The following is a 12,194-nucleotide window of genomic DNA, read 5'->3' as shown; positions in this document are numbered from 1 at the left end:
AGAAATGAAAATAATATGGCAGCAAACGACACCGACAGAGAGCCTGAGGATTACACTTTTACATTAAGGGTTGGGTGTCAGTTCGATTCAACAGTTACTGTTGAAACCAAGGTCCTTAAAGCTTCAAGTTTTTGTTAAAAAAAATTGAGTGTTGTCAGGGTTGCTAGGCACCAGGATGCATTGCCTTGTGATGCAATGTTAAGGGCAGGCACAGCTGGTGCTGCAAAGCAAAAATCCTCTATAGGCCAGACCGTCTCATTTCAGTTAGGCCTTCATGGTCTACAACAGCTACAAAAGGCCACACCTACATAGATCATGTCCTCCAAAGGATGCGGCACACAAACTGAAACTGTTTATCACAGAGGAGAGGGGCTCCGGTCATTTGTATATTATCATAACACCCAATCCTGCAGAATCATTCAAAATCAATAATGTTTTGCAGTCAAAGCCAGAAGAAACAGTCAAGATACAGTAGCTGTGATGCGGATCTGCTGAGTGAATGATGTGATAAAACTGCTGCTTTTCCATGTTGATTTTGGGAATTAAAAAAGTGACATATACTGATGCATCAACACACAATGAGCCTTGTTGTCATGGTTCAGTACACCACCAGGTGTGTTTTCATGCACGTCACTCAGTGCATTGTACATTGATTCTCACATGTAAACAACAGAATGGTAGACACATTAACTCGTTTCACTCAACTTTAATAACTGTGTGTGTGTGTGTGTGTGCGTGCGTGCGTGCGTGCGTGCGTGCGTGCGTGCGTGCGTGCGTGCCTGTCTGTCTGTCTGTCTGTCTGTCTATCTCTCAGGGTCGTAAACCAGGTTACTTCTCCTTCCTGGATCCCTTCTCTCCAGCTGTCTGGCTCTTCATGCTGTTGGCTTACCTCGCCGTCAGCTGCGTCCTCTTCCTTGCCGCCAGGTAACTACCTCAGTGTGTGTGTGTGTGTGTGTGTGTGTGTGTGTGTGTGTTTTTGCTGACTGTAGTGTATAAGTACCAGAACATCTGAATTTTTGGTTGTAATATTGGGTCATGGCTTCAGTAAAAGTAGTAGTGTTTATCTTTGTCTTTGTTACAAGACAAAATAACACAAACGCCTTGTCACACTTGTCTTTCAGTCTCAGTAAGTGAAGCTCTCTCTGCCACTCTCCGCCCTCTCTGCCTGTAATTTTGTCACTCACAGTAACATCAAAATAACTCAGTCAAACTGTTTAACACTGTAAACACAGTCATTATGTTGTTTCCTTTTATGTAAAACGTCTGAATGAATTTCTTCCTGTTTACTGCTCTTACTCTTTCACTCTGTGTGAGGCAGGTGTGAATAGATGTACTCACAATGAGTGAAAGCACTTTCTAAAAGCGTTGCAGGTTGAAAATGAAAATGCAGTTGTGTTGGTCACATGTTTTTCAATGTTATTTGGAGTATAAAAGAATAGAATTTTAATCAGAATGATTGTTGGATGGAGGAGCTCACTGTGAACTTGTGTGCAGGTTATGAGAAGATGTTTTATTTAATGTCACAGTGGAACAGGCCAAACCCTCCGTGTCAAAATGGAGAGAATAAAGAACGTAATGTGTCAGGAGGTGGTCCGAGTCTGGTCTCTGTTCTCTATGACAGGACTCCGCTGACTTTTCTAATATGTTTGTTTCTCACCCTCTCTCTCTCTCTCTCTCTCTCTCTCTCTCTCTCTCTATCTCTCTCTCTCTGTCTGTCTGTCTGTCTGTCTGTCTCTCTCTCTCTCGCTCTCACTCCCCCCTCTCTAAAGGCTAAGCCCCTATGAATGGTACAACCCTCACCCGTGTCTGCGGGAGCGGCGGGACATCCTGGAGAACCAGTACACATTGGGGAACAGCCTGTGGTTCCCGGTGGGTGGCTTCATGCAGCAGGGCTCAGAGATCATGCCCCGGGCTCTGTCCACACGCTGCGTCAGCGGAGTCTGGTTCGTACTTGAAGTTTATCTTGTCTGCTTTAACTTAGGGTGACCAGATGTCCCCGTTTTCCGGGGACAGTTCCCGTTTTTGATGGCCTGTCCAGGGAAATGTCTCCATTTTTATCTGTGAATTAAAAAAGGACATCTAGGACATCGAGCTTTGTACTTGTTTTGGCCAAAAGAGGGGTCTTGCTGCTAGCTATAGCAGCTTCAGAAGTGAAGCTAAAACCATCAAACTATCCACTCAGATTTTTTTTTTTGTTGTCTCCAGGCAGATGAAAGGTTAGCTGGCTCATTCATTGGTTAGGGGTTCATCACCGGTGAACAAAAACAAACATACCCATAGCCGCCTAGCCGTAACTTGAAAAAAATTGTTATTATGTTGGAAGAAGTGAAGAATTTGCACGACTGCCTACAATGGACTTCACACAACAATATTCACAACCTTTTATGAAAAATGCTTTTGATTTTTTTGATCTGTGGACCCTTACGACTGAAAGGAATATAATATACAATATTGAGGAATTGACAGACAGGTGGACTTCATAACTGCTTCAAAGATAGAGAGTCGTCATTTTATCAGTTGTCCTTCACCATAGTTTATTGTAGTACAACAATTACCATGGTCAAAATACACGAAACCAGGAGTGTCCCCCTTTTTATTTCAGGTAAAAACATTGGCACATATTTTAATGATACATTGACCGCCAAACTGGAAATTTCCCTGGTTTTCATTTCAGATATCTGGCCTTACTTTAACTGCTGGACCTTCTTATGTCCCTCTAACCACACAGCCATACTTTAACTGAACACATTCAGTGTGACACTGATGGAGGACTGAGGCTGATGATTCCCCTCCTCCGCCAGTGCAGACAGAGTGTAATCTTACGTGGTCGTACCTCTGTCTCTCCAGGCTCATATACCTGCTTCTGACTCCTGCAGAGCGTCGGTCGTTGCTTGAGCTCAGCAATTAATCAGCGAGATGCAATTAAGCAGACTAAGTGTGGGTGTAGTGAAGCAAGGTCAGCAGCAGAGTATGAACGAGCCACATCTACAAAGTTTGGAAGAAAAACTAACAGAGCCTGTCTGTTACAGGTGTCACAGAGAGAGCGGGTTATTATGGCCTGTAGTTACTTAGTAGTAGTTTCTGTTGTTTTATCTTATCCTCAAAAAAGTTAACCACGTTGTTATTACTGTAACCATGACAACAAGGATCATCTAATATTGAGAAAGTACTTATTTTAACCCAAATCTTTTCCTAAACCTAACCAAGCCATGACCGTTATTATAGTAACCATGGCGATAAAGGTAGGTACCCCGCTGTTGGTTTAGGAAAAGATCTTTGAGGTCATTTGGGTTAAAATAACTACTTCCTCAACAATCAGAAGACAGCCTTTGTTGTCGTGGTTACAATAATGACAACGGTGTTAACTTTGTCAGACAGTCATGGATAATAGAAACAACATAAGCTGCTACTTTCACATGGGAATCGAACACCGCTCTCCTGTGTCGTATTGCTCTGTTTGGTTGACCCATCCATCCACCACAGCCTCCTCCTGACGTGGACGTTATCTCTCTTTACACTACGTCACCGCAATTCTTCTTTTGCTCCTGTCATAATTACTTTGACCACTAGATGTCGCCTAACAACAAAACGTAACTATGGGTCGTCATAACCTGCAGCACAGACGACCTATGGGCTCGTTTTTTGTAGGACAGTCTCTTGAGAACAGTAGAGCGTTAGCCTCTCACAGCAGGTGAGTCTCTGTATCATGCCTGCCTCAGAAAGAGCCAGTACAAACCAAAACGTTTGATGAATAAAGAAATCACAAGTTCTCAAGGGAGAATTATGTGTGAGCCAGGAAAGGTACGGCCCTGATCTGACCTCTTCTTCAATATGTATATATTTTTAAATCCTCCAGTTACACAGATTGTTGAAGTGAATGATGCTCACATCACAGCCACTTTCCTCATTGTTAAAATCAAGTGTTTCCTCCCCCCTCCCTCCCTCCCTCAGGAGCATCAGCTGAAGGTGAACAGATGGTGAAGTGGCTCTCGTGTGAAAATGATGATGTCGCTTTCTCTTCTCGGTTTATTTCCGCTGAACCTCCTCCTCATGTCCTCTGTCCTGAACCTCCTCTCTCCTCCTCATGTCCTCTGTCCTGAACCTCTCCTCTCCTCCTCATGTCCTCTGTCCTGAACCTCCCCTCTCCTCCTCATGTCCTCTGTCCTGAACCTCCCCTCTCCTCCTCATGTCCTCTGTCCTGAACCTCCCCTCTCCTCCTCATGTCCTGTGTCCTGAACCTCCCCTCTCCTCCTCATGTCCTCTGTCCTGAACCTCCTCTCTCCTCCTCGCATGCTCTTTCCTGAACCTCCCCTCTCCTCCTCATGTCCTCTGTCCTGAACCTCCCCTCTCCTCCTCATGTCCTCTGTCCTGAACCTCCTCTCTCCTCCTCGCATGCTCTTTCCTGAACCTCCCCTCTCCTCCTCATGTCCTCTGTCCTGAACCTCCCCTCTCCTCCTCGCATCAGCTGTCCTGAACCTCCCCCTCTCCTCCCGTCCCCTCTACATCAGTGCTGATAGAAACAGACAAACAACAAATATTTACCTCCGTCCTCCTCCTGTCTGTGGAGATGGAAATTACCATTACTCTCCAAATACCTGTCCTCTCTCTCCTTCCCCCTCTCTCCCTCCCTCCCTCCCTCAGTCCCAGTAGCTGCAGTAGGACAGATGGTGGAGTGATACTGGAGGGACTGGAGGGGCCATCAGCATCTTTTCTCTGACAGCTCTCGGCCTCACCGGGCACTTAGCCCCATAAAAACTCATGATGGCTGTGGCACAAACTGCAGCATGTTGATGACTGACTGACTGACTGACTGACTGACTGACTGACTGACTGACTGACTGACTGAAAGGGAAAGAGTAGAAATTAGGTCGTAGCCTTACTGACAAAGGAGAGGAGAGGGTAGTGCACTCCAGTCACATGACCTGAGTCAGATCATGAATCTGAACGTGTGGTGTATGTTCGATTCCGTCCGTGACAATGAGGGTAACTACTCTCCTCACCTCTCTCTCCTCCCTCCTCTCTGTTTGCCTCCATCCTCCCCTCCTCTCTCTTCCTAATTCCCTTGCTCATCACTTCCGTCTCATTTCCTCTGCAGCGGAGACATCCTGCTCGTCTCTGCAGCCCGAGTTCATCTTTAGGTTGATGATTTTTACCTAAAACTCCTGACGTTTCCTGCAGAGCTCTCCATCTGTCTCTCTCCTGTTTTTCCGCTCACAGCTCTTAATGAAGAGAGAGAGGGGGGAAAAAAACGAGCGAGTGTGTGCAAGTTTCTCGGGGTAAATAAAGGTTAACGCCGCTCTTCCTCTCGGCTCCTCTCAGGTGGGCCTTCACCCTCATCATCATCTCGTCCTACACGGCCAACTTGGCGGCGTTTCTCACCGTTCAGAGGATGGAGGTTCCCATCGAGTCTCCGGACGACTTGGCCGACCAAACCAACATCCAGTACGGCACCATCCACGGGGGCTCCACCATGACCTTCTTCATGGTGAGACTGTAATTCATCTGTATTGATTTTATTCAACTTATTCCTCTCTTGATATTGTTTCATTTCAGACACTGTGTGTTATTGATTTTGTATTTTTGTATTTTCCCGTGTCTCATTCTTCTCCCTCCTCCTCCAGAACTCTCGGTACCAGACGTACCAGAGGATGTGGAACTACATGTACTCCAAGCAGCCCAGCGTGTTCGTGAAGAGCACTGAAGAGGGCATCGCCCGCGTCCTCAACTCCAAGTACGCCTTCCTGATGGAGAGCACCATGAACGAGTACTACCGCAGCCTCAACTGCAACCTCACGCAGATCGGAGGCTTGCTGGACACCAAAGGCTACGGTATCGGCATGCCTCTGGGTGAGTGAACGGGAGGACCCAACCCTCCTAATGACATGATTACTAGAGCCTGATTGATATTGGATTTTTGGGGTCCATGCCGATACTGATATTAGGAAGTGAATATATTCCGATATCAATATATCGGCTGATATCAATGTATCGGCTGATATCAATATATATTTATATATATAAACTTGCGAAAAAGATATGTCATGAAAACAGGATATTACAGTTTAACAATAAACCTCTTTGTCCAAAATGACATCAGTGCACTGAAACCGTAAACTTCACTGGGAATTGAATAAAATAACTATAAAAATAAATAACTATAAATAAAAAACATGAGAACAAATATGTATATATATATATATATATATTATATATATACTGTATATATTTAAGTCAAATGAAAACAAAGGATCAAATATACATAAAATGCTGTCTATATAACTTGACTTGACCCAAACATATCCACTGCATTAGCAGTGTCAGGTCTGTGGATGGAGGATGTCGTACTCTATCCTGCACAGACTGTGAAACCTTTTAATGTGTGACTTGTGATTTTGTGATTCTGTATGAATAAGATTAACTTGACTCATGTACTTTGTATAGAATTTGTTTCGCTTAGTTTACGGAAGCACTGAAAGGCAAGAGGAGTTCAAGTTTTTTTTTTCTCATTTGTATTAACAACCATTGAGAGGCAAGAGATTTTTTTTCTATTTTTTTTTACAAGGATGGCTTGGAAAAATAAAGACAGTGTTGCTTTTTAGAGACGTGATCGACCTGAGTAGTTTGCTGAAAAGGACATTTTTTAGTCAACTATTATTGGGCAGGAGTCATGTTTCTTTTTTTGCTGCTTACTGAAAACTGACACAAAGCCTTAAGGTATATTGATGCATATTGATGCCTGCTACTTGCATATATGTGTTAGGGGTAGGTGTAAAGCTGCCTGCTAGTCTGGCAAACACCATTTGTTGTAAGTGTTTTCTAGGCTTCAATCTTATGTCGAACTCTTAGCTGGCACAGTACAAATATTTAAGGTCCCATATTTTACACTTTTCCTGTTTTTGTTTGAAGTGTTGATCCATAAGAAGATATATTTGTGGTTTTAAGAACCAAAAACCATCTCAATGTAGTTTAACATCTCCTCTCCCTCTCCAGAGAGGCTCTGAGCCTCTCTTCTGATTGGCTGACTGTTTTCTGAGTGATCCAATAAAAATATAGCAGATTTCAGGTAAACCAAATCCTTCAAGGTTGGATGGTGTGTCCTGGTGGGCGGGGCTTGGGGCAAGGCTGAGAGCGTTGACTGCTTTATTGTGTCATCACAAAGTTACAGAAGTCCTGACGGCTTATTTTAAGGCTTAGTTTCTGAATACAGGCTGTGTGCATTTCTCTGTGGACTGAATGCTTTGATACTTTCAGTATTAATATAGAACCTAGACCTGCTTTATAATCAAACAACACATGGAAATCTACCTTTATACAATATGGGACCTTTAAGAACAACCAATAAAACAGTTTTTCCACCAGATGAATGTTTTAATTCCTGCTGCAGAAGAAGTGGAAACACTAACCTGGATGTGTTTAGTCTGCTGTCACATCACATCTTGTGTGTAATACATTGAGGCTGTGTTTCCTTCGGTCTGTCACCTTGTGTGTCGGCTCGGTCGCAGCCGTTAACCAGGTCATATTCTTTGTGCAGCTGCTGTTCTTGGCAAATTAAACCCATCCTGACTCCAGTTTGGCGCCGGTCTGCCTTTTTTGCCGGTGTCTGGCCCCTCACCTTGTCGTCTGCCACAGACTTGTTCCTGGTGATAAGTATTAGTGCATAGATTAGCATAGTTAATGGAGGCAGGACGAGCAGATGTGGAGAGAGGGAAGGGAACAGCGGGAGAGCTTTTTGGGAGACTGGCCTGTCAGTCAGCCTCCACATTAAGTGATGCAAATAAAAGCAGCAGAGTCACCAGGTGCTGCAGTTAGGCGATCGTCTCACATGTTAACTGTGCTGATTGGGATTAAAAAAACACAAAAAAAACTTCCAGCTGCTTTAAAAGTAAAGAGTCATTTTGGCTTCTGTGTTCTGGGAGCTGAAAGTTCAGTCGACTAAAAGGAAACATCCAAACCAAACTACTTTTCTCCAGCTCGTTCTGAGGGACATTCAGGTGTCCCAGGGCCGGGTGAGATTAATCCATCTGGCCTGGGAGGTTTTCTCACTGCTCTGGGTCCACCTTGAGGTCTCCTTCCAGTTGGACCTGTCAGAAAACCTCCAAAGGGGAAGTAGGGGGAGGGATCCTGATCAGACACTTGCATAACAGGTCTTCCAACAAAAATAACCTAAACCATATTGTAAAAGGACCTACAGTATATATGCCCGTTTTATCACCTTTTATGTTAAGATTTGCTTAGATTAAGTGCTACAGACGAGTCCGGCGTCTGATCTGTTGATTCATGACAAAATGTCACTTCAAAATATGAGTATCAAAATGTACTTGCAGTACTTAACATGGAAGTATCTTGCAAAGTAAAATTTCTAAAAGTTAATGGTCTGAAAAAGTCTGAAAGCTAAAGAATCCGAGATCTTTGTGAGCAGAGTTTGAAGGGGACAAAGAGGAAAACGGGAAAAAGAAGAGTTCACGTCTGAATTGATATCCATCCATTTTGAAAAAAAGTTGATAATTCTTTTGGAAACGTTTCAAATGAGGTACTACTGGCTTCAAGGCTTCAGTTAATTTTTCCATAAAGTGACAAATATCCGTTTTGTTAAGAAAGAAAAGAAAAGGAAGTTAGGAGGGAACGAACAAATCAATCTGTAACTGGGAAAAATGGAACATCAAACCAGTTCAAGTGCCATCGCTGTGTCAAAGACTTCACTCGTCTTTTACTTTGAAACACACACTTCCTGCTGTGTGTCATTGTCTGAAAGTCAGTGTCACATTTTAATGGAAGATGAATGAGTGATGGAGTGAGGAGGAGAAGCAAGGATGAAGGTTCGCTAATTTACAATTGTAGTGGACAAAGTATTAATGACAGGGACCAGTATGATTTATGTTAGCATAAAGCTGAATCAACTCTTTTCTGTAACAGTGTCAAGAATGACTTACAGCACTCACACAGCTGCTTTCTTACAGCGGTTCTTCAAATATGGATCCTGGTCCTGGTAATGTTTTATTCTAATGAATGGCTTGTATGTGTGAGGTCGCAGTGGATCATGGGAGTATAAAGATCATGATTTGGACATGAGAGACCAAGGTCCACATCCTGAGTGCTGTGTGGTGTAGGCAACAGAAACACGTTGGTTAAGCTGAGGGGAAGATGGTGGTTTTAGTTAAATCATCTTCATGTCACTGGTGTCTTTTACAATATTAAACAATATAGAAGCAAGACCACAAACTGTCCTTAACCTTAACCGAGTGGGAGCGGGACTGCGCAGCGTTTTTGTCCCTTGTCCCACATCCTGCATACGATGTCCCGCATTTTTATTGGCTCTAGTTTTTTAAAAGTCAACACTGCAGGACAGACGCTTTTGTAAAATCTGGCTTTTATCCAACGGCTGTGAAGGAAGCAGGGAAGGCTGCTTCACCTGTCACCGTCGCACTACACCCAACGGGGAGAGTTGTGAGCCACCACAAAATCACAAGCTATGCAGTTTTCAGCAGAACAATGATGGGAGAGTACCACAAAGAAAAAGGAAATGCAGTTATAACAAATCCTGGTTAACTACCTATAACTGGGTGAAGCCGGTGGTCCAGAGTTATTTTTAAATGTGCTGATATATGGTTGTATTTCTATTGTAACCCAAAGGTGATAAGAAAAGGTAACAGCAGCTGAAATAACGAGCGTTTACCACACTGTGCAGCTCAGCATTGTTAGCATTTCCCACATTGTCCCACACAAACATGCTCTTTGTCCTACATTAGCTTTATTGGGATCTGGTCGACGTGGTTCTGAGCACATCAGTGGATATTGTGCTTCACAAGGAAACATAACATGATAAAAAAAATTAAGTACTTATTGTATGTTCAGTGTCAACATATTCTGACTTAACAGCTCTCTTATTAATACTGTTTATTAATTAAGGCCTTGGTCACACCAACATTTTAGATTAGAATCTCCACAGTTGTAGATTTATTTATGTGGATAAGATATATTCATGCAAATTTAAATTTCAACTTTTGTATTTTTATTGTAGTTTATTGGCTGTGTTGCACCATCCAATTTTATTTAAAGGTGCCATATTGTATAAAGGTAGATTTCCATGTCTTCTTTGATTATACTTTATACTTTGTGATGTCACAACAAAGCAGGCGCCACTCTGTCCCATGCCCTGCCCACCTGAACCCACAATCCACCCTTGCAGGATTTGATTTCTCAACCTGAAATCTGCTATATTTTTTATTAGATCACTCAGAAAACAGTCAGCCAATTAGAGGAGAGGCTCAGATCCTCTCTTCTGATTGGCTCACTGACCTGCTGTTGCTAGAGCTCCAGAGAGAAGCCTGAGAGAGGAGATGTAAAACTACATTGAGATGGTTTGTGTTTCTTAAAACCACAAATATATCTTCTTATGGATCAACACTTCAAATAAAACACAGCAAAAGTGTAAAATAAGGGACCTTTAAACTGCTGCATTGTTTAGGCGACACATGTCTGTTTTCATTGATTATACAGCAATTTTTATTGCTTTTTATTGCTATGAATATGTTTTGATGGTCGGACACATAGAACTAGTTTAGAGAGACCATGAAACCAGAACAGCGCGTATTTGCTGTTGTACATTAGTGATACAAGAATAACTAATGGGAGACAGGGTCGGTGGGTGACACCGCGCTGCTGCAGAGGTCTGTGTTGAGTTCAAACAGACGGCTGCACATGAACACATGAACACAGAGCTCAGGTGCAGAATGAGAGCATGTTTGATTTGTGTGAAAGATGCGGCTTCCGCTTGGTCTCTTAACATGTCAGCCTGCTGAGCTTGTTAGTGCATCTCAACACATGTTTAACAAAGCAGAGGTGAGCAGGTGAACTGAGGCTGTTACTGACTGAATTAAAGAGCTGAAACTGCTCCACAGTGTCAGTCAGACCTGCCACCAGAAATTCTTGACATATTATTAAATCTAAAACTAAAGACTTTTCTTACACTTTAACTTCCTCACATCACCTCATTTTCCTTCCTCTTCCCATTTTTGACCTTCTTCCCGTCCAGACAAACTGTGTGTTTGCCCAGTTAATGCAGTTTGTTGTCTGAAAGCTAAACCAAACACCCAGACCGAGACCACTTGACGATGAGGGTCTTGGTCCTCCTCCAAGTTGACTCTTGTGTGGTTTGTTCCCTGTGTGAAAGCAAAGCAGATGAACTGCAGGATGTTTTGACAGTAGATATTATGAAGGCTGTAGATATTAGGAAGTTTACACAATCATTTCTTAACCATGGTAACACATGGTGTGTTGTATTTAAAAACTGAGTAAAAAGAAGTGAACCACAGCGACTCTCTGCCTGTTTGTCACGAAGAGATACAAATCGACAAGACAAATGCACAAAATGATAAAAAAAAAGACACACAAAAAAGTCGTGTTCTTCGTTGTCTTTTTCTGTCTCTGTCAGTTCGGGTGCCTTGCTCCTGTGTGGGCAGAGAAGCTTTTACCCAGGAGCCCCATTATCTCATGATCTTTTTATCCGTCCATGTGTAGCACCGATGATGCAGGTTAACGTCGCTTAATCCAAAAACGGGCAAAGAGATGGGGTGCGTGTGGAGCCGAGACTTGTTTGTGGCAAGGATACACTCACCCACCTGTCACTCAGACTGGCACGCCCTCAATTATACATAACTTTAAGTCTTAATAGAATATAAATAGGTGAGTTATATAAAAGCAATTGTCATGAAGGAGGAAATTAGCTATAAAGAGCAAAAAAAGAGCAACATGGTGACTGACTCACTTTTGGAACCAGCCTCAAGTGGTCATTACAGGAACTGCAGGAACTGAACTTTTTTTCAGCCCCAGAGGTTGCTGCTGGGTTCACATGACCACTGTTCTCACAGCTTTTGGTTTGTTTGTAATAAAGTCAGTGTGAACAGGAACCAGATCAGAAAAAAAAGACAGTATAACAGAAAAAAGGATGATCCATTAAAATCACTTTCAATAAATTGGAAAAAGACTAAAAACGTAGCCGGTTTGATCGCTCCAGTCAGGACCAAATGATTCCCTGTAGCTAAATTTAATTCAGTTTAGTTATACTTGTGTTAATTCACCACATAAACCTTAGTCATGACTGAATTCGACTCGGCTTTCTTTCCTCCGCAGGCTCTCCGTTCAGAGACGAGATCACTCTGGGGATTTTACAGCTGCAGGAGAGCAACAGGCTGGAG

The 12,194-nt window shown here is 42.9% G+C and overlaps 1 protein-coding gene across 1 annotated transcript in view; it reads left to right on the top strand.

The window, feature by feature from the left end:
- Positions 1–12,194, top strand: part of LOC111230633 (glutamate receptor ionotropic, kainate 5-like) — an 80,771-nt gene that overhangs the window by 58,610 nt on the left and 9,967 nt on the right. The window contains exons 13-16 of the mRNA XM_022757417.1: positions 815–924; positions 1,770–1,943; positions 5,320–5,485; positions 5,622–5,847. Coding sequence (XP_022613138.1) covers positions 815–924; positions 1,770–1,943; positions 5,320–5,485; positions 5,622–5,847 — 676 coding nt within the window. The remainder of the gene's footprint in view (positions 1–814; positions 925–1,769; positions 1,944–5,319; positions 5,486–5,621; positions 5,848–12,194) is intronic.

The sequence above is a fragment of the Seriola dumerili genome, unplaced genomic scaffold, assembly GCF_002260705.1.
Source record: "Seriola dumerili isolate Sdu_G_001 unplaced genomic scaffold, Sdu_1.0 BDQW01000276.1, whole genome shotgun sequence".
In the NCBI taxonomy this organism is placed as follows: domain Eukaryota; kingdom Metazoa; phylum Chordata; class Actinopteri; order Carangiformes; family Carangidae; genus Seriola; species Seriola dumerili.
Note: the sequence above shows the minus strand (reverse complement) of the source record. Positions and strands in the feature narration are given on the sequence as shown.